Source organism: Xiphophorus maculatus, chromosome 14 (genome assembly GCF_002775205.1).
Source record: "Xiphophorus maculatus strain JP 163 A chromosome 14, X_maculatus-5.0-male, whole genome shotgun sequence".
NCBI classification, from domain to species: domain Eukaryota; kingdom Metazoa; phylum Chordata; class Actinopteri; order Cyprinodontiformes; family Poeciliidae; genus Xiphophorus; species Xiphophorus maculatus.
The window spans coordinates 12,112,558-12,135,366 of NC_036456.1; the positions used below are offsets into that span (position 1 = coordinate 12,112,558).

The 22,809-nt window shown below is 40.0% G+C and overlaps 1 protein-coding gene across 3 annotated transcripts in view; it reads right to left on the reverse strand.

The window, feature by feature from the left end:
* Window positions 1-22,314, reverse strand: part of arap2 (ArfGAP with RhoGAP domain, ankyrin repeat and PH domain 2) — a 131,195-nt gene extending 108,881 nt beyond the window's left edge. For 2 of the 3 annotated variants that reach the window (XM_005804764.3, XM_023346497.1), the window contains exons 1-7: window positions 21,974-22,117; window positions 15,929-16,803; window positions 13,364-13,437; window positions 9,416-9,492; window positions 9,029-9,093; window positions 7,633-7,962; window positions 3,565-3,634 (exon numbers count right to left, since the gene is read on the reverse strand). In XM_005804764.3, coding sequence (XP_005804821.2) covers window positions 3,565-3,634; window positions 7,633-7,962; window positions 9,029-9,093; window positions 9,416-9,492; window positions 13,364-13,437; window positions 15,929-16,740 — 1,428 coding nt within the window. In that variant the 5' untranslated portion in view covers window positions 16,741-16,803; window positions 21,974-22,117. Of the gene's footprint in view, window positions 1-3,564; window positions 3,635-7,632; window positions 7,963-9,028; window positions 9,094-9,415; window positions 9,493-13,363; window positions 13,438-15,928; window positions 16,804-21,973; window positions 22,118-22,209 lie in introns of those variants that run through there. The other variant, XM_023346498.1, reaches the window with a different exon arrangement.
* Between the last annotated feature and the right edge of the window lie 495 nt (window positions 22,315-22,809).

Here is a 22,809-nt window from a genome sequence, read left to right on the forward strand (position 1 = left end):
TAGTTCACCCAGTTAAAATTTTAAAGCAGATTAAAGAGACAGACAAACCATGATCAAAGTGGTTGCTTATAGTTACTGCTACACAAAGACGAAAATGCAGAAATAAGGCATAAGGGCTCTGCCACATCTAGGGCGTGAACAGGGAAGTTCACGCCCAAATATGTTCTGGTTTTTCAAAGGCCTTATCAAGTTCCTAGCTGAAGGGCTGCAACAAAAATGGTTTAGAATTGAATTGAGATGTTCTGTGCATGCAGCACCTAAAGTAAGTAACTGTTAGCAAATCAAAAAGCAAATTCAAAGTGTTACAAAAATGGAGATACATTTCAGTAAGTGGTTAAATGTCAAACCCCAAAACTGGGGGATTCGCAAAAAGCATGAGTTGATTAAAGTACATGTATTCCTCATGTTTTTGTTGGAACATGAACAAATTTCTATAGTAAAATCTCAAACACCTAATATTCCTTTGTATCATGCTATGATTCTATTCCTAAAGCTCTAGCACTGCAAGCTGGATCTGTATAATGTAAATAAGGCTGTACTGTTTGTTTTTTATTGTTGCACAATCAATGCAATCATGTTGGCTAACTAAGTCCACTTGTTCCTTCCATGTATGTCCAAGCATCCTAAGGAAAGACATTCTAGCTACAATCTGGAAAAACTCATCAGCTCCTTTTAAAGACATGAAAATTGGTGGGCAGAAAACATTTTTGTTGTGCTAGCAACATTGTCTTTACATTTGGAAAAGTTAAGATTTGTTCAAATAAATGGCAATCTATATTCCTAGGCACCAGTTTTGAGAAATAAGAGATTTGCCGAGGCTGAAAAGCCTACCCACAAAGACCAGTGTTAATGTCGCTAAAGCTAGCATAACATATGTGGTGCAAAGAAAGGAAAAATATACACTCAGATAGCTTGATATTTTTTAATTTTAATTTTGTTAAATACTGGAAGTGTCTTGATTTGAACTCCACAATAAACGCCTTAATTTGATGATATTAAGAGAGTGACGTTAGAAAACTTATTAAAAAGGACAAGGAGGAACATGGCCCTCAGACAGTGCTCTCTTGTTTGTTTGTTTTTTGTAATATCAATAAATGGCTTAATTCTGTGTTCTATAGCCCAGAGTCAACAAGACATCAATATGAGACCATGAGCAGACTAGCAATTTCTATAGCTGGCACTGTGGGGGAATGAACAACAAATTCCAATTTCTCTGTTTCTGACACATAGCAAAGCAGTTCTGGGAGATTTCCCTGCAATCGTTTTCCTACCACCACACTCAAACTGCTGGAGGTGGTTGAAAGTGGAGGCAGGTGGTGCAGAGCTCCAGCTAGCCACACAAATCAAGGATAACAGAGAGATTGTACTCTAACCAAGTCTGAACAACAAACCCTGTTTTCCCTTACACGCAACCACATAAAGAGAGACTTTCATCTCTCTCAACACTGCAGCAACTATGCCGAGTCAAAGTGCTGACTCGTTGGCCTCCTCCGCCAATGCCGCCCCGCTGTCGACCAAGCATGTCCTGATAAATAAAGCAACAAATGTAATGGAAAGAGAAAACAAGGGAAAGGCAGGAGGACAGAGGCAGCGAGAGAGCTATAATTAGTAGGTGATTAACGAGCAGGCATTAGACAGGTCCCACACCATTGATCGTGATGTTGTGCACTGCTGCTGTAGTGAAAACAAGCTGGCCCTAGGAGAAAGGGGTATGAGTTCACAACTCCACACCCACACACATCCAACCACAGAGGCAAACAAAAGGGTTTGATGTGTTTTGCAGCAAGAACAAATGGTCATTATTGAAAATGATGACGATGTAAAGCGGATTTTGAGAGACCCGACAGCCACTCAGAAACTCAAAAGATTTTGTCTTTGAAAGGACACTAAAAAAAATTGTACCATCTTTTATGTCACCTTGCACAAGTATTTATAGCCTCTGGGCGTTTTCTTTTTCACCTCACAACCACCAGTCTCAAAGTGTTTTGAGATTTCATGTGATGCATCAACAAAAATTAGTGCATAACTGAGAAAGGGAAAGACAATGCTTCATGGCTTTCAACAGTTTTTACAAACAGAAATCTGAAAATGAGGCCATCATTTATAAGCAGCCAAGTTAATACTTAGAACTACCTTTTGGGGTCTCCAACCCACTTTCCGTATCTAGAGACTCTGATTAGGCCAAAAGCTGAAAGTTGGCGGTCTGTGTTGCTGGAGAAATTATGTCACCAGATCTTGTTTCTTCTCCATTCCCTTAGAAATATGTGACATTGAGCTGGAGACAATAGGATGTTAGGCTGGCATTTTTCAAAAAAATAAACCTCTCTATCGTTGAGGTTAGATGGACAGCATCTGTGAACAAATCCTCAAATAAGTGCAACAATAAATATAACATTAGACAATGTTTTTTTCAGCCCAATGAAAGGCCAGGGTAAATAGTTATTTTATTTCAGGTGCTATATCTACTAGATGCAGTTAGTCAGCGCAGAGCTCACCACTGCTCACGCGCAGCCTCAGGCCAAGCAGGCCTAGATCTTAATGCCAGTGGTATGCTATGTATTACAATAGTGTTATAAAAACAATAAATGATCTCCGTCTCACCCTGAGAAACTAAAAAAAAAATAATAAAAATCTTGCAGACATGCAGGAATTCCTCCGATCATGTAAGTAGTCCTGGGTTGTTTTCTTACCACTGGCATCTGTAAGGTGAATGTTGTCAGCATGAAGTATCTTTTTTTTCTAATGCCCGTAGGAGTGGGTTGAGTGATGTGTCGGAGATGTTAATGCAACTCATTGGCATAAACCAAAACAAAAGCGTGTGGATTATCACTATTTTCTCAGAAATTTGTGGTTTCTATCTTTTTTTCTCCGTTGTCGCTCTGCCGACTTGCTCATACATTCACCATGGAGCGTCAGAAATACATTGACGTTTGTGATTGCAAAATGATGATATGTGAAAAGTTCGAGCAGTTGTGAGTGCTTTTGCAAAGAACTCTACATATTATTACAAATAGCCTGTCATTACTATTCTGATACATTTCAGGCATGTAACTACAACACCCTCCATTTTATATTTGAATCTAAATTTCACTTATGGTCTGCAACACCTACAGCTTCCTCTCCTCTCACGCCAATCTGACTCATCACTACCTTCCACTCGACATGAGCCAAACTTCAAACTCTACTGTCACAAAGGGGCAGAAGGAGAGGGGAAAAATGCTGATGAAGGCAATAAGAGATGAGAGCCTCCCGTTCTGTCATTCTTTCACACTTCAGAGCTGGTCAGGTGCCAACACCGGTGTACTCTACAGTACGGTTGGGCAGGCACAGAGTGTTGGTCCGTCACGCATCTTACTCTGTCCTTGCCCCTTTTCTCACTCTGCCAAGCTAATGATGATGACAATAGGGGAGCACTTAAGAACTTGGTACAGAGTTAGCCAAGTAAGGAAACAGGCTTTCACCAAATGACCTAAGGTAGAAATAGCAGCAGAAAAGTTTGAGAGACGACATTTTAGCAGCTGCTAAAATGGTGAGCAGTGTACGTCCCACTAACTCCCCACCTACCTTGTCATTGTTGTAGTAGCCCAGACTCTCGCCATCAAATCTCACCCATCTTCTTTGGAAAACACAATTTCTGCAAAGAGAGATGCAAAGTTTAGGTGGGGGGGAGAGAATCTAAACCCAATTTGAGAGAATCATGAAAAGTGAAAGCTAACCCCATTGGTGTGAAGACAGTACGCTACTAATCTACTCTGCACAGGTACTCATATTTTATCATGAGTGCCACTGATCCATTAGTGTCAAAAGTCGTATCAACAGCTGTCAATTATCTTAATCAAAATAAATGGCTGCATTGAGTCTGAATATTCAACAGCCCAAGGGCAGTGTGCCAAAGCCATGCAAATCAAGTGCTGAAGGAGACTATAAGAGGCAAATAAATGATTGATAGCTTGGCTTCACAGTAACACTGATGTATGCAGTGCTAGAAGACTGAAAATGAAATCTAGTTTTGCCAAGAAAACCAAACCGAGTAAAAGCAAAAGAAGGCCTGCATCTCAAAACCACAAGGTTTACTCCCACCTTCCTTCCTTTGTCTAATATTAGACTCATGCAAATTTGATAGAGCAGCTTCTCACGTCTGTCCGTGGAGCCATTTGTCAGTTCAGCATATTTAAAGGATCAAGACACATGGAGTATAAGAGACCCAGAGGAGGACGAACACTCAATCTTTCATCTGAGACTTACAGAGGCATCAGGAGAAATAAACTGTCAAGCTGCTATGCTTGAGCTACAACTGCAAAAATCAGAGGCAAGTGAGGACAGTCACCAACAGTGTGCCTAATAAATACAATATTTCGGCATTCTCTGGCTTTTCAATTACAGCATAGAACAACAAGATAATTGTAAACCATCTATTTAGAAACAAACTTGGTCTTCAGCATAAAAAAAAACAAAAAAACTTAATGGCAAGAGACTGGGGATTTTTTTTCTACTTAGTGTCAGATCTCTTCACAACAGAACAATGTGACTGTTGATGTGGTTGAGGGGGAAGGCATTAAAAGAAAAAAAAAAGTCTTGATCTAGGGTCCTGGGGCCTCATGCATAAAGCGTGCGTGAGCACAAAAAATGTGCTGCGCCATATTTTACACACAAGTCGGTATGTATAAAAATGTACTTTGCGTCAAGGCTTGCGTAAATATACGCACACTTTTTCGCTGGTGTGAAAATGTGCGGCAGCCACGCAGACTTTTTCTATGGACAATATCAAACTACAAAGCATCAAAACTCATCTAAATACACTAAAAGCTGAGTACATTCAGTGTTATTCAGACCAAGAAGCAACAAATCAGGTGTTTTTTTAATGATTTTAATATTTTATTGTTTAAATGTAAACAATGAAACTGAACCACATTTTTCCTCAGACAATAACCTAACACGCAGACAAAATAAAGAAATTTAAAATGAAAGGATATGAAAACCACTCCCGAATGTAAATAGTACTTTTCCTGAGTTTTTGTCTTATAAAGACGTAACGCATTGATCTGTGCGGAAGCGCATGAAATGCATCTATGGGGTGATTTCATTCTGACTGAAAAAGAAAACAGGGTTGGATCAGCAGATTATCTCCAGACAGGTCTGATTATTTTTAAGGTGATCAAGGTGTGTATAATCACACGTATTCAAGTAGCTGCGCGGAGGTGAGCCGCGTAAATGTGGAGCGCTTTGGTTCTGATGGAGAACATCGCCAATGGAAGGATTCAGAGGAAACGATTGATCATATTGGTCAGCTGGGAAATGTTGATGCTGGTTTATTAGCGTTTAGACTGCCCAGACTGATCATCCTGGAGCTCTGAGCAAAACGTAAAGAAGGAGCCGTGCGGTACCGGTAGAGCTGCGGTCATCCATCAGTGGAGCCGCTCACTTTGTGAATGCGCCTTTATGGACAGAAAGCATCTCTATTCTGTAAATGTACAACTTATGCACATGATTCTGCTATTTAGAACAAACGCCCACTTTCCCCACTCAAAGGACTCTCTGACTCGCTGTCTGTCTTTAAATCCTGGCTGAACGCGTTACTGTTCAAACAGGCATTTGCACAATCTCTTTATTTATTTATTTTTTATTTGGATATTTTTCTCTCTTTAAAATGTATTATTTTTATTTTGTGAGGTGATCTTATGTGTCCTGAAAGCACCTTTTAAATAAAATATATAGTTATTATTATTTTAAATATTTATACTGCTACAAACAAGGACGTTGCCATGGTTATTGCTTCACGTGGTGGCAGACTTCCGGGTATTTATACTAATTTACATATGTATTTATGGGCGGACCAGCAGCTGCGCTCTATTTCCCGCAAATTGGGATTTATAAAGGAAAGGTCAGCGGCCACATGCGTGCGCATGGCTTTATGCATCCGAATTTTTTTGTGCGCCGCACTTTTCTAAATTTTTCCGTACGCCAAGTTTTAGTGTGAAAACTGTGCACACTCGTATGCATGAGGCCCCTGGAGATTTTGGGTCATGTCAGTGGTTTAACTGCCACTGTTGCTATACTGCTGGTCGTATTTGAAAACAAGACACACAAGAGAAACTGTATTCACAGCTCTTGGTGAACTGGAAATGTCATAAGATATCAACTTATTGAAGTCTAAAAATATGACTTTGTAATGCTGTCTAATATCTACAAAGTTCTGAGTGTTGTAAACGGTACAGCTCTGCCTTTATTTTTTTTGCAGCTGGTTGCCAACCTTGTGAGGCTCTACATATTAGTTATCCTTTTCATGAAACTTCTCTGTTAAGCCTCAGATAGACATGGTGGATATTTCTCCAGAATTAGTCTTAATGTCTATGTAGTCACTAAGCAGTCAAGTTCTACTGTGCACTTGTTTATAGTATGTGAGTTGAGGTCATAGGCTTATCACCGTTATCTATTGTTTTCTTTGTTGTTGCCAAGTTATAGGTGTTTGCATAATAGACTGTTTATTAAGGATTACTGTTTTCATTTAAGTCAGAATTAATCACAGTCAGATTTGTTGAACTATTTAGTCACCTAGAAAAAAAAAACCTTTTAAATTTGTGTTGATTTTTGTTTTGTTTTAAGGGGTGGATGAAGTGCCCCTCTGGAGCCACCACCGATGCATGGGTACAGAAGTCCTATTCACCACATTAATATTTGCAAAGAGTAAGGAGAAAACAAACAAACAAAAAAAAAACATTTTTGCATTCTGCCCTGTTAGTGTGCAACAAATAAACAGGCATGAATAAACAGCAGGAGCTCATAGCACATTCTTAAGATTAAAGGCTGTAATTTGTCACAGGGACAGTGTCAAACACATGAAAAATGGAGGGAGGCAATACATTCAAAACGGATAAGAAGTGCTTTAAAACTCAGGACAAAACATCATTCGTGAATACAAATTGATCCTGGAGTAGGTTCTAGTGAGTTCCAGCTTCATATCCTTCATTGCCGTTGTGTTTTTTGTCCGTCATGTTAGAAAGAGCTGCTCACATAAGCTAAGAGACGGTTGGTTACATAGAAACATGAACCAACTTCCTCCATTAAATCTATGAATGCATCAGTTGGGACTTTTTGGCCAATTCGTATTTGAAATTTACAGTATTTGAAAAGTATAAAAAAATTCTCAGCTTCTGTGTAGGTTTATTGCATCTGTAAACTTTGATAATATTGACTTTTATCTTTGCACATATGTCTCGCAGAATAAAATGTACAATATGTTCCAATAGTATTTAGTACTGTATATAAAGGGGAACTTGTAAAGTGAGGGGCAGCAAAAAAAAAAAAGAAAAAGCATTGCCTTTCAGTAACTTTCTACACCTACGCGTGTCAACTTAATGTATTTTTAAAGGCCTCACATGTCTCTTCACAAGTGATAAAAGCTTTCAATCTAAAGAACTGTTGTGGCTTGAAGTAAAAAGAAAAAAAAAGAAATAAAAGCATTCAAGTAAAGATCAAATTTGTCAATTTTCACAAATTGTCAAATTTGTCAGTTGGTTTATCCTTATTTAAAAGCCTGTTGCAAAATGGCCGAATCCTTCCCTGTTTCACTTTGAACAAGAGGGAGTGAGTGAAGCTGCAGGGCAACGGGCAGAAGCTAGCAGGCTAACTCACCCCTGAGGTGACAACTTGTCCAGCCAGCCCACTTTGACCGCTTGTTTGGGAGCTCCGTAGAAGCAAGCGTATGGCGAGATGTCGGGCCCTGTGCTTTCTGTGACAATCCCTCGACAGTTTGAAGGCTCCGTGTAGAGGTCGCACTCCACCATGATCATGGACTCGTCTTCGGGGCCAGGGGTCGCCAAACCAACCGGGGCAGTGTCAGGGGTCAAGGAAAAAGCTGTGTCCAGGCTGGCCCGAGGTAGCATGCTGGCATACATGTTCACGGTCGAGTATCCGTCTACGTCTGGGACAGCTGGAGGACTCTCTTTTTCTTTGGATTGTTTTCTGCAAGAGCACATAGGACATGGTGAATTCAAAAACTGATGTAACCTGACTCTATATGTAGCGCTCTATGTAATCGCTCAAAGCGTAGGAGATTTGAAGTGTCTAATCACGACACTTGAAATACATTAGAACTGGTGATGTTGGTCTCATGGACAAAAAAAAAAAAGTAATACTCAAGTGTAAACATTTAGTGACTGGCTGCTTTTCAAAACAAAATTAATTTCTTACCTGAAGATTCAGAAAGTTTATAGCTCAACAAAAATAAAAGATAATTACCTCTTAGCCTCGCTGCAGAGATACATAATTAGCTAACGAGCACAGTGAATGCAACATTGATCCTCACATCTAAATTTCTGCAAGGTTAATCATTGAATTCCCTAAAATGTAGAAATAATCATTTGCTAAGCATTAATGAGAGGCAGGAAGTAATGTATACCCCACTTACGCCTGATTATTTTTCTTATTCATATTTAAAAAAATGGTGAAATTAATGTTTTAACTGCTCACACACACAGTTCCTCACAGATGCACTGAAACAGCTGGTACTTTTTCACATTAAAATGACAAACTTCTATGTACTTTATTAGGAAACTAGCAAACAATTGGAAAACAGAAGGAAAATATGTTTTATAACAAAAAAATCTTAAAAATGCCTGGCATGCATTTGTTTTCACTCGCCCGTTCACGTGTACCCGCTGAAGAACGGCCATGTTTTGGTAGGTTTTTATACTGAGATAAAGGAACCCGAATGTTGACTCTCCGTTTGCTCATTAGGTGGCAGGCAATTTCTGCACTGGATTCTGATTCATGCTACACTTTTCAGATGCAGATTTCATAGACCATTTTTATTGACATTACAATTATATATTGCTTAAATATATCAGCAATACATCAGATCTAAATGAAACATGGTGAACTTCGTGACTGTGAAGTGCAGAACAATGTGAAAATCTCACGCGGTGTGAATTCAGGGCATTTTAACAGCATTCTCGTGCGAGAAGCAGGGAAGGCAGCTTCTGTTCACAGCTTGCAGCTTGTGAAAGCAGCATCACATCTGCATACACACCTCTTTTTCTTCTGTTTCATCCTGGCCTTAAAGGCCTTCTGCAACCCGTCTTTGGCCCCTTTTTCCTACAGAGAGCAGCAGAGATTAGCATCTGACGAAAAGAACGCGTCCATCTTTCAGCAGGACACCCTTATCAAGTCGGTGCCCTAAACTATGTTAACTTTAGTAGCAGGGTGACATTTCAATTAACCTCAGGGGGCACACTGAAACAAGCACATTTTCCACTCTGCAATGTGTTCACGGGTCACGTCATTAACACTGCGAAGGGAAGTTCGGCGAGAGTGTGGCTGAAACAGCAGAGATGCTGCTGAAGATCTGAGAAACGCTGGTTCCTCTTTGCTGAGCTGCTCGTCACTCGTTCACGAGTGGGAGTGTGCGTCGTCTTACCGGAGCCGAGCCGGGCTTGTTGTACAGGAATATTTCTCCGTAGGGAGCGATGGGCGTCAAGGTTCTTTGAAGTGGAGCTAAAAAGGAGACAGAAACAACACAAAGGTGGCTTTGTCGAAGAGTTGGAACTTAAAAAAAACAAAAAGGGAAAAAATAAAACACGGTGTGAAGGCCTAAAATGTGGAGCTTGAAAGTGAACAGCTTAACCGGATTGTTCTGCTTGAATTTCAAATCACTTAGATGTTATAGGGCTCTTTCATTTAACCAACTCATTGATCTGAGTAAATGTCTTAGCCCTTGATCCATCCAGGCACAAACCAATTAATTTTTTCTTCTTTTTTTTTTCCCTTTATGCCTCAGTGTGCCTATCTCTCCACCTCGGCCCTCTTCTTTGTGCTAATGGGAGTCTGATCCTCCTCGGACTGTCTCAAACGAACAGCATCGCTGCCAAGACTGTCTTCTCCGTCTTTTGTTCCTGCAGGAACTGTGGTCGGTGGAAAGCGAGGAAGAAGAAGAGAGAGAGAGACTCAAACCAGACACTATTAGTCTGGAGACCTGGAGCTACAGCGCGTAGGCCGCTTCCTGTCACCGTGAAAAATGACACCACTCCCTCCTGAGGATTGCGAAGGCCAGAAGTTGTCGCCACAGGGCCAGACATACACACACAGAGAGACATCGGCGGATGGACAGATGCGCTTTGAGACTTCACAAAGATTGAATCACCCTCAGACACTTAAAGACGCCTTGAGACAAAACAAAGATATAAAAGGGTAGAGGGCCAAATGAAAAGACTGCCACATAAATGTTGATGTTTTAAACATCTAGCAGAAAGTTTCTTTCTACAATTATCCTTGCCATTACAGAAGAGCACATGGGGCAAGTAGTCAGTTTTGTAAGCTGTATGAAGAGGTCAGAATGCTGGATGATGGACTGCACTCCGATACTGCAACCCTCTCCACGGAAAAGCTTGGTGGGCAGATAGCGACCATCAATCACCTTCTATCAGCCGACCTTCAGGCCACTCATGGGTCTCTCTGAGGGGCCCCGCAGACGCCACTGCACTCTATTGCTGTCTGTTCCCCTCTACTGTTTTCTCAGAGGGTTTGTGTCTGCTATGTGCCGTTGTTTCTCTCAGAGGCTTCTTTATCTGCGTTTGGCCAGACTTTGTTCAGCAGCAGTCTGGGCAACCTCAGGCTGCCGCTATCAGGCTCGGAGTTAGTAAAGAGATGAGTCAAGTCAGGGACACGCAGGTCACGTTGCAATTAACACTTTTTTTTTTTTTTTTGTCGCCCCCTATACTGAGAGAGAAGGTTAGAGAATTAAACAAAGTGCATATTTTTATTGTTTAGTTGTTTGCTGAAGCATGTTAACTGCACCAGAACTGTAGCTGCTACAGCATCCTGGCACATTGGAAAAACTATTACGTGGGTCTAAATTGGATCAAAATTAAGGGAATTTTGTAGACCACAGTGTCCTTGTCCAGCTCTTAATAGGTGAACAGGTTTACTGGGACCAAGGGCGTGGAATTCAACGTTCTGCTGCATCAAGCCTGGGTAAATTAATAAATTAGTTTAGCTGCGAAGTCATTCTCATTTTAGTTCTGTTTCCAAATCAATTCTTTTTTTTTTTTACATGGCAGAGAAATTTCTGTCTTTTCTAACTCTCACCTATGATCATGACCGAAAGATCTGTCACCCGGAGCTGACTGTAGCTATTCTGCATCGAAAGAAGTTAGTTGTGATGTTTTCAGGCACAGTCAGTCAGAGTTTTTAATAGATCTGAAGATGTATTTTCTTGGATTAAAAATGGCAAAAAGTTGTTGTTTTTTTCCTTTTTGTTTGATCTTGGATTATCTAAGAAAGAAAACCAACAGAAATTCCTCTGAAGTTGTCTACTATCAACTTAACCTCAAATTCTTAGTCTTTTTTCAACTTAGGTTATTAATTTTAAAAGTTTTTAATGACAACACTGAATTTTTTTGCATGTACAAAAAAAAGACACTCTTGTAAATCTGCAGTTTTCAAATTGTATTCATTTGTGTTCATTACTACCACCTCTATCAGCACATCATAGTTCTTTATAAAAAAAAAAGAAACCTTTTATTCCAGTGACCCATTATACTTTTGTTAAATTATACTTGTTTTTGTTTGAATGATCTTGCCAGCGATTGAATTTTGTTCTTCCTTTTGGCACCCATATCCAGCTTCCCCAGAAGAAAAAATAAAAAAAAAGACGATCATCTGATCTGCCTGGCAACGATCTGACACAAAGCGATTGGAATTTAATTCACAGCGTTATCCATTTGCACTGACGACAGATTTCCTTTCATCTCCAGGATAAGCATTCACTAGTGATCTCTTAGAAATGCTCAGCACAGAAATTCCAAGACGCTAGCTTCAGATACTCCTGAAATTAATGAGAATTTCTATCTAGATTCGCAGCCTTGTTTTTAATAGTCTTTCGGTGGTACTGGCGAGAATCAGAATAGATGGAATGAAATGATCTTGACAGTGTGACTCCTGATATTTTCTCATTTTCTCTTGTACTTACACGCTATGATCGATTGGAAGTGGAAACGCTACACAATGCACTCTTTGAACAAAACACTGATACCGCTATGTGCTGACAGTTTTAAAAGCAGTTTGCTTTTCTTTCAAAACCCTGGGAAACACGACTTTCTTGTGATTTCCATTGTTATGGCTTCCTTCCTGGCTATGATATGTTTGCACCACAAATATGCTTCAGATTTATAGCATTTTCAGAAAACTAACCGAGCTGTAAATATAAATGTAGAGTCAGACATTTGCGATTTTGTATGTGTGCCACTTACAAAATCGCACAAGGACTTATGTTGGGCTGAGGGGCATCAGGGCTGCTGGAGAAAAACACTAAACAGAAAACATGTGCTGTTTTTGGAGAGGTGTTGAAGGACAAGGTGCAAAAATTAAATACCTGCTCGCCTCCAGCAATGCATTTTTACTGAATATATCCTTCTCTGAGACAGTACTGCACTTTTTTTTTCTTTGTTCTTTTTTATGCATCCCGAATCGCATCATGGAATAAACACTTCAAATGTGCTCCACGAGAATCATATGTCAAATAACGTCTTCCTTGCTTGAATCTAAGTTAGGGGAATTTTTACTTGCTAGCTGAGACTCGGGCTCCCCATGTCCCTGCTCTGGGAAATATTTGGCTTCTTCTCCTCCTCGGTCTCTCTCAGCCTGCTTTGCATCCGTCTCGTCCTTGTTTCTCCCAACCCTCTCCACTGTCTCGCCTTCCTGTCTATTCTCACTGCCTATTTTGTTCCACATGGACAAAAGTTGGCAAAACATCGCCTGCCAAGAGACTACAGAGTTAGAATAAAAGTTACCAATAACAAGAAAGTAGATAGAACAGATAAAATCTGTCAGAGGGCATATTAGGTTGTAAAAAATGATCAGGAGAGTGACAAATATTGTTAAATAACACCATATGAAGGCTTACATGTTTAAAGTTGTTTTGCGATAAGATCCTGTGAAAGAAAAGCATTATCCGCTCGTATGAGTCCAGTCTTTCCCCGGCTGGGGGATTGCTGAGCAAGCCGGATAAAGTCAGCACGGAAGAGACTCGAAAACATATGTGCTCTGGTTGCACTACAAGCCTGTGTGTTGCTACCAAAGTTAAACAACTTCTGAAAAACTTTGGAGAGCCGTGCGACAGGAATATATACCAAGGTCTCCCCGAGGAAGGAGATATGAGAGAGCATATGCCCGGCGAGATGAGTGCTGGAAACCGGGGTGACGGCTTCTCCCGCGACACAGCCTTCGAACACCCCCGCCGCACCCACCCTCTACCCTTGGCTCTTCTCCCCCGCTTTCATTCGGGCAAACAACAGCACCGCTGACTCCGCTGCCGTATGAAATATTCATAGCCGAGATAAAGGGGATGTAGCCGAAAGTCTGTGCATACCTTTCTGTATGCCGTTTGCACCAGTGGGACGCTCTGAGCCGGTTAGGTGTTCAGGGCTGGTTGTTTGTGCGCTCCTGAGGAGGAAGCAGAATCAGTGGATTAGAACCAACAGTGGAGCACGTGGGAGAAATAGTTAACGCCGTGTAAGCTTAAAGACCTTCAGAGCTGAGGAAAGTTTCACAATTCAAAGGTTTAAATAAAGTACAGAGTGAAGGGCATTCGTTTCTGTGGAATACGTAATTGTACTCCTCCGGTTCCCCGTTAGTGTGCGTCTGAAAGCAATGGCAACATTAACAAGTACTTAACGCCCACCGATTTCAGCTACTTAAAAAAAAAAAAATTCAGTCAGGGCTAAACCTAGTCAAAGTCTGGGCTTAACTTAGATTCAAATAGTGTGACTTCGCCTAAAAACAAGCAGCTTATTCTGAAGAACCCTTCAGAATAGGCTGGCCTGATTAAAACAATTTTTGTAAAAGTTTGAGAACAAAGTTCTTTCATAGAGAAGTAAAAGACAACCCGGCCTGTTATCAGAAATGTTCGATGCATTTGGTGCTGCCAGCAGTAGCACAACAAGTTATTAGGTTTTGGGTATATAATTTTTTTCACATATCACTATTTTCTCCTAAATTAAACCATCATTTCAAAAAGGGGTACTGTGTGTTTACTCAGATTATCTTTGATTAAAATTTTACTTCGTCATCTGAAGTACTTTTGCTCAGTGGCCGTTCCTGGGCTTGTAGCAACAAAGGAAGCCATGATACTTTGATTTCAATCACCGTGACTTGTAGTTCATTTGAGGCATTTCTGTTGGCACACTGTCTCGGGTTTTGGTAAAGAGACAGTCCCTGAAGAAATATACTGTTTGTTGTAAAGCCAATCTGTTAGCAAGGGTCAGCAAGAGATTGTCATTGTACTATAAAATTTCAAAATGGAAAAACCTAGGTTTTTTGGGGGGGGGGGTTAACATGTGCATAGAATCCTCAAGTTGCTTCTAAATGTCTGGCTGTTCTGGTTTTGCTCTCAGACTTCTGGTCTTAGCAGGCAAAGGCTGGCAAAGACCAGCTACAATCCTCTCTGTCTTAAACAGCAGGGTTCTTTTATTGCAATATCTAAATTAGCTTTCATATGTCAGTCTTTTCACATATTGTACGGCTATGAACTTGAAGGTTTAAATGCCAAATGAGATCTCAAGAGGCTGAGATGCAACTCTGAGCTCACAAGGAGTAAGATTGTTGCTTTTAAGGGATCAGCAACAGCAAAAGTTGCAATTTCACTCTGAGCTCGATGCTGTTCTTTGCTGGAATTACTGGGCAAAAACCACTGTGTGGGTAAGGTCAGTATCAGATTCTAATGGGACGATAAGCTTGGGTAAAACCATCACAGTTTAAAATGTGTTGAGATATTTGTGCAGAAATGCAAAACAAAAATATCTTCTATTTAAGAACACAAAAACAACAGCTACGTCTACTGCTGCTAAAATAACATTTTGGTTATTTATATATTGTCTTTTCGATTTTTATACACAAACCCACGCAAAAATAAAGAACAAAACCACATGAACTTTAACAGCATTTTTTTTAGTCTCAGTTTTGCAGAATGTTACATCTTTTTGCTTCCTCTGCAGCACAAGCATCCTTTGCTGGTTATTGTCATTTTAGTCATGATACTCCTTCAAGTGAGCCAGTAGGGATGGGAGATGAGAACTAAAATTCTCACTAAAGTTTTGTGGCATTTATCATAGTGATGATAAAAACTATTTGTTAGTCGTTTTTCCTCATCAATCTGATAATCATTAAGTTTCGAGATTTGGCGCTGCAACTATGCTGCTGCACAGTATAAAATAACTGCATTCAATTGCATCTTAAGCATGTTTTTGTGGCTCGCACAGATAGCATAGAGATTATCAGAGGTCTCATGGATTCACAAATTCTTTTTTTTTCTGATAGCAATAAAATAAGGAAAACTGATCATCCCTACTAGCTAATCTGCAGCTCAACAGACATATTACCTTAATGAGAATGATGCATAGAGCCGTTTTAACTCTACTGTACACCGTTACTGGTTATGTTTTTCTCAACCATAGTGTGGCACTTTACAATAATAGGCCAACACTGCACTTCTCTATCCTTGATACAACTGGGGAAAATCCTGACACCTTTACCTTTTTATGACTCAGTCTAGTAATCATCCCTTACACTCTGCCAAGATCAAAACTTTCTGAGCTGGGTTACAACGGACTCATGCATTTGTGCATATTTTATTTTTAAACATATTTTTACAGTGGGTGGGCTGCCTTAACCGGTTTGGTAGAGCCATTGAGGTTCTGCCATCGGTAGTAATAATTTGCAGGAATGCAGCAGATGATTTTCAACTAATTAATGCTGCAGCTGCAATTAATTTCTTAAACCCCCACTGTGTAAATGTGTACACTGAGTAGCGCAAAAACGTTCTAGATGACTTGTCTAATGAGCACGATGTGTGTGTAAATGCTACAGTGAGCCTATAAAAGGAGAATCAAGTATTATTAACGCTGCAGCTATGCTTTTTAACTTAAAAAAGCAGTACCTGTCCAAGGGCGCAGCAGCAAGTTCACTGGGGATTTCAGGAACAGGCCGGTGCCTTAACCGGTAGGAGCGGGTAAGTCGAGAACCTGCTGGTTGTGCCTCGTAAATTGAGTTTTCCACCATTTCACCATAGCAATCCTCTTGGTCTTCGGCTAGCACTGGAAGGAGAGCATTGGTAGCAGAGAGCACGGAGTCATAGTTCGACTGACACTGCTCTTCTGAAGAGGCCTCGAAATCAGAGGGTGTTTCCGAGGTGGGAAGCAATTCATTGCTGCTACTCGAGAGCATGGAGGTAGGAACGCAGGGACGTGAGGACACAGATGTCAGTGTAAGTTGGAGGTTACGTGGGGCAGGTACCGGTGGAATAATATGTTGGCGATCTGGCTGGTTCTGACAATCTGGTGTTCGTCCAGCACCTGCAGGCAAAGTCTGACTCCCTTCCACATTATAGTCCCTATTCTCTTGTGGTTGGTTATGTTGATAGGACAGCCCCCTGCTTCGGTCCTTGCGGAAAATGTGTCTTGGGAATAACGGTGGCTTCTTTTCATTTCCATCACTCTCCGGAGCATCCTGCTCACTTTCACTTTTCTCTCCATCCTTCTGCTTCAACCCTTGCGCCTCCAAACTCCAGAGGATTCGTTTACGGTGGCCGGTTGGTAGCACTTGAAGCTCCAGGAGTCGCTCATCTGTGAGTCCTCTGCAGTCTTCCACAACCTGATATCCAGCCTTCTGGAAAAAGGAGATGTACTGCGACAAGCGAAGGGTCATCAGCCACTCCTCAATATTGTATCGAGACTCTCGAGGCTCCAACATGGTGCTCTAGTCCCACGTCTGAAGCTTTAGCAAGACATGGAGAACAAGGGGTCTACCTTCACACTGTGGAGACACACAAGACAACATCAACAGATAGGTGATACATTTTTATTTTGTCTTGTTAATGTGTAATTAAATTAAAAGTTACCACAAAGGGGATATATCTAACACTAAATCACCAAACCAGGTTTTATGGTGCACAGGAGTTCTGCAGCTGTAAATTAAATGGTGGGGCTTGTAAAGGTATTTTCTGCGAGAACAAAATTTTATCTAATCTAAAGCAACTAAAACGTCTGAGGGAAACCAACGGTTCCATTTCTTACCATGCTTAATCAGTCTGTGACCAGAGCTAAGAGGTTTTCTACTTGATAATCTTAACAAGGGAATGACCACAGACATTTGGTAATCCACCTGTTTTGATTGTGGCTTCCATCAGACCATCAGTGCATTTCACCCACTGATGGCTGTAATATAATCTCAAAGTTTTAGGTTATAATAAATAAGTTGAACGCAAGTAAAAAAGGAACACATTTAATACATACAGATTGTGATGCACGCATTTTTGTTTTTAAATGCATATTTAAAAAAAGTCTGCCAAATGTTTCCAGGGTGGAACTAATGTTTGATCTGTTGTTTAGGTTAGATCGATATTTTCAGGAACACACCACACAGCAGAAAAAATGTCAAATTTTCAAGCCTCCTGTTCAACATTTTAGCTGAACAGGTTTATGAAATTCAGCTATTTTTAGTGCAAATAATTCCAAGTCCAGCTTACTTTGAAAGCAACGGGACTTCAGCAGAAGACTGAATGAATGAATCTGATCCTTTTGAACTTTCACCCTTAATATACGTGTTGTATCCCGTTAGAAAACTACAGTGACGTAGTTAGCATTTTGCTTTTAGAAGAAAATAGAAAAACTAACTTTTTTTTTTTCATTTTAATTTGGCATTAACTGAGTCAACAGTTCAAAAAGATTAGTCGTCTCAATATTTTTTTTCTATATATTCTAATTAAGGAGCTAAACTATATGGAATAAATATGCATTTAAAAATTGTATTTGGATATCTTTTGCTGTTCAACAACCAAGAGAATATATGCAGATTTTGCAGCTACCCCAAAACACTTTACTTTAAATAACCAACACATATGTTTAACTACAAGCTAAAAAAATTATTGTATGCAATATAATAGTTCCCAGGGTGAAATTGGCACTAGTTTAAAACCACTGTTGACAAGCGAGTACTCAGCAATAACTGGAGAGAAGTATAAAGGCACACCGAGGTTTTAACAAATGACAAAAACCATTAAAATTGCCCCTTGTACCGTCATATAAAATGGAATGACAGAAAAAGGGACCAAAGTTTTGTCTAGCTGTACGGATCCGGGAGCAGAATGCAGAACTACCCCGACATGTCGCTGCTAAGCTGGCAGAAAGATAGCACTTCTATAATTTGGCTGCATGACAAAGACCTTGTTCACTGAAAACGCTCCCCCTTACTGCTAATAAGCCAACACTGTTTTAAAACTAAAAACTGGCAGGTTACAGGCTGGTTGGCAAGCTGTTGAAATAAAGGCAAAATCATGTTAGAAAAAGGAACTTGGTATGATTACACAAGGGTATGCTGTGGAAAAACTCATGCAGATCAAGTCAAAACAAAAAGAATAAAAATGCCTCGGCTCTTGCATCTCAACTTGTAGGTTCTGTGCAAACAAACAACTTTCATGCAAAAAATAAAATGACAATGTCAAAGTTGGTTTCACACTTTATTCTGACTCGAGGCAGTTGTCACAAGAAACAGTTTGGAGCATCGCTGCGTCCAACCACAAAAGAGTATGTCATGGGCAGAGTATAAACTGTTGACTTGTTTCTGTTTTTTTTTTCTCAGTTTTTAATCAGATATTTTCAAGTCATGCTCAGTGCTATGCAATAATGACAAACAAAGCCAAGTCAGAGTAATGTACAACCAGCAAACAGGACCTACATTTACAACACCTTTGGAGGCGGCAGCAGGAAACAGCAATAGCTCTGATGAAACAGCAGCTGACATCAAAACTTAAGCTTTACCAGAATGAACGGGCATGTTTTTCTTCTTCTTTGCTGATACACTAACCCCTGTGAAAAAAACAAAAAACAACAACAACAAAAAAACACAGCTAAACTTAAACTTTGCAGCACAACTCTGGCCTCTCACCATCTAGATTTTAAACACATACACTTGAAACTCACAGGGAGATGCATAAACATCAGCTTCATAATATGTCCACTTCTCTTTTAGGTTACAGAGTTGCCATTCACAGCGGACCTGTACCGCTACTTCTGCTTTTAAGAGACATTCTCCAGGCGCTCGTGAATTCACTCTAAAAGGATGTCTCAAACAGTGAACAGAAACTTGCTTCCAGTTAGCTTACTTGTGAAAGCAAAATAAGGTTCTTACAATCGTAAAACTGTATAACCCCCGACATGGATGCAACTGCAATAAGAGCCGCAAGTGACTGTGTGAGAATAAACTGGATTCAAGTCTTCGAGGGTAGCCTAGTATTGTAGCAGTTTTACCAATAAGGGACACACCAGTCCAGTTTGAGCGCTTAGAGAGACAGCTACTGAACCGCAGACATTAATAAAGATCAGGCAAAGGAGTCTTAATCTACAGATACACTGGCTTGTTATCAAAGCCACATCAGCTGCAGAGAGAAAGAAAAGAGAACTCATTCAGCTAGGTTTGCACATGCCTCATGAGTGTGAAGACATATGTAGCACAAAATAACTTGAGTAAATAAAAAAACTGTTTTTAAATTATGCTTTCTTTTACTAAGAGGAAAAGAAATATGCTTCAATTCTTGGCACCTTTGGATGATTTCTGAGCATGGTAAGGTGATGCTACAGCATTTTACTTCCAGACTTTGACGTCGTCATTCCAAAACACTGATTTATTGTTTTTTTTTAAGCCATTCAGATGTGGACGTGGTGATGTGCTTTGCATCATGTTCCCGCTGCACGACCGAGCTTAAGGCCCCAAACCAATGGGCAGGCTGGTTTTTCTGAAATGTTTCAGCAGAGAACAGAATTCATGATTCAATCCATCATGGCGAGGCGTACAGGTTCTGCAACAAAACAGCCCCAATGCATCACACTACCACCGCCATGTTTGACTGTCGTTATGATGGACCTTCTCTGAAAGGTTGTCTTATGTAACGTTCTTCTTTTGTCACATCTCTTTATGAAATATTTTCCCAAAACACTTGGGGATAATTTAAGATGCTTTTAAAATAAAAATAAAAAAATTGTGTTGATTTTGGATTATTTCTGCCTCAAACGCTCTCATGGATGTTATTTTTGCCTAATCTCAGTCTTATCGCGCCGTGTCGTGTTATGTTTACAGAATGAATACAACTTAAATGTGTAATTCTCAATCTGGGCTAACAACTTCGAAAAGCAAATACAATTCCAGGCAGAGTTCGAAGACTCACTGGTAACATTACGGTTTCCCAGACAACCAAAGTGACGATGAGGAAAGCGGACTGAACAAAAACTTTGCATCTGCAGTGGTAGCCTTCACTGAGCCTAATAACTCGTCTGACATAAAGATTAGATTGAAGGTTACAATGAAAAGGGGAAAATCAGCTAAAGTAAAGTAAAAAGTAAAACCAGCTGCACGTAGCATTCAATCAGCCCCAAACAACAATGAAATCTTTACAGCAGTACACACTGACATTGTCTCGGAGTCAATAATCCCACTTTACCCAATATGGGCATTCAAGTACAACTTGTGCACTGTATACACTATGCGAAACATCATAAAAATATTAACTTTTCGCTTTTTTGCAATCAAATGTCTGCAAACTCTTTTCAAAAATCAAGTGGTTTCATTGTTGTATAATAATTTATTTTATTGACTAAATCAAACCAGATTTCCAGTAAATTGTAGACTAGCTAAGTTTAAAATGCTAGATCATACTTCTAAAACAAAAAAAACATTATGTATCAAATGATATTTAAATGTTGTTTTTCTTATTTTACATCCATTAAAAAAAAAAAAAAAAGTACTGACCTGAGATGTCCGTGGTATGTTATACAATAAAGATTGACCTTAACTGAGGCAGGTGAGCCCTGCAGAATTGTTCTGGGTTCTTTCGTGACGTCCTAGAAGAGCTGTTGATGAACTCTGAGCATATGACTGGCTGCTTCTAGGCTGGTTTACCGCCGCTTCTCCATTTCTGATTAGTTCTCAATGTGTACCAAAATCTCTAAAAACGTCTTGATAATCCTCTCCAGATTGATACATGTTAACAGCTTTTTTCGCTTTTTGAAATCGTTTTGCCTACTCCATGCTGTCAAACAGCTTTCATTCAACTGATTTTTTGATTCTACTGACTTGAGGAGTAAAGTTCAGGCCTGGATATGACTAATGAAACTGACACAAGCTTTTCAAATAAATTGGTTAATGGCAACTGATTATGTAACAGGGACAAGGGATTACGTTTTTCAAAACAAGTTAGTATGGATAGTTTTCTTATCATGCTATTAGAATATAGCATTTTGTATTTACTTTGGCAACCTGAAACACAAGTATCCAAAAGAAAGTTGCAGGTACTATTGCACGGTTCAATCACTGCGTGAGTCACAGCATGCACGCCCATGCATGCACACAAACAAACACAAAACTGTACAACAGGCTACCACTGCTTTCTGTGCATCCCTTTGAACAAAGTCCACCCGGTGTTTTCTTCCTTGTTTGAGAGTAATATTATCCGTGTGTGTTTCACATCAAGCTCAGGAACCGAAAACCGAAACCTTAAGACATTCTGCAAATGGTTTCCATGATATCCCATTCTACTTAAAACTCAAGTAAAATAGATTATTAGATTAACAGCCCTGGAGGTACGCTCAGGTTTTTTTTTTGTTTTTTGTTTTTATGGTAGTGTTTTCATTGAGCAACCCACGTGTGGTGCTGCTAAGCCCTGGTTTCACTTCAGGGTGAACGGTCTTAGACCGAAAATATAATGTCAATGTCACCTATTTAAAAAACCGCTAAACGCAACCTGGTCAGAAGTCATATCATACGTCACTACTTACGTCCTCTCTTCTAACGCGTACGTACGAAACTAATCTTTTTTTGTACTGAAGGTATTCAGCCCGGTCTTGATTCGCTTTTTGAACAAACGTACCTCTCGTGGTCGTGTGTGCGTGTGTGTGTGTGTGTGCGCGCGCGCAGCTGGGTTAGAAAAGCTTACCTGCAACTTAAGAACAGAAAGAAACTTCCGGCATTTTATCCGCACACCTTTACTTCCCTCGAGTCTTTTTTCTAATAACGCTGCTTTGAATTTCAACCCAGTGTACAAGTCACTCGTCTGTTTCCGTCATTGAGTAAAATGAGCTCCACGCCCATCAGGGAACCTTCCCCCTTAACCTCTAATAAAAAAAAAAAATTAAAAAAAAAGAAGTCATCATTGTTTATTGTGACACTTACCAGCTGTTAAGGTGAGCCAGTCTAAGGACGTGATATTGTGAAAGAAAAATGGTGAGATCTCGTTCAGAGCGCACAGGAATGTGTGAAGTTTTTCTGGGTATAGTGGCATGCCTCTGCTTGATCCCGACGCTGCAGGCTATGGATTCAGCACAGGCAGGAATGCAGCCGGCAACACGTCCTACTGACACATTGTGTTTTATTTTCATCCTGTACAGCAATGAAAAACCATTAAAACACAGCTACTTCCCATGTACACCCAGCAATATGAAATGTAGAAAAATCAGATACTTACTTTTTGTTCATTTATTCCATGGGGAAAGAAATCTGCCATCAAGAGAGAAAAAAAAAAAGCTTTACATTTTCGGTTGATCGGAGGGTTCTCGTCTTAATCAATAATCCATGACTTCCTATAGCCACTCTTCAGGTCTCATAATTCAAGTAGAACAGGAAATAGCTATAAGTGAGCAGGTAGTTTCTCTAAAGAAATTGGAATTCGTCAACATCAGAAACATCATGTTAGAGTTACAGAGAAATTAGAAGTCTGGATCAGACTTTCGTGAGCAGCAGAACAAAAAAAATATTTATTTTTAGTTTCTTCTG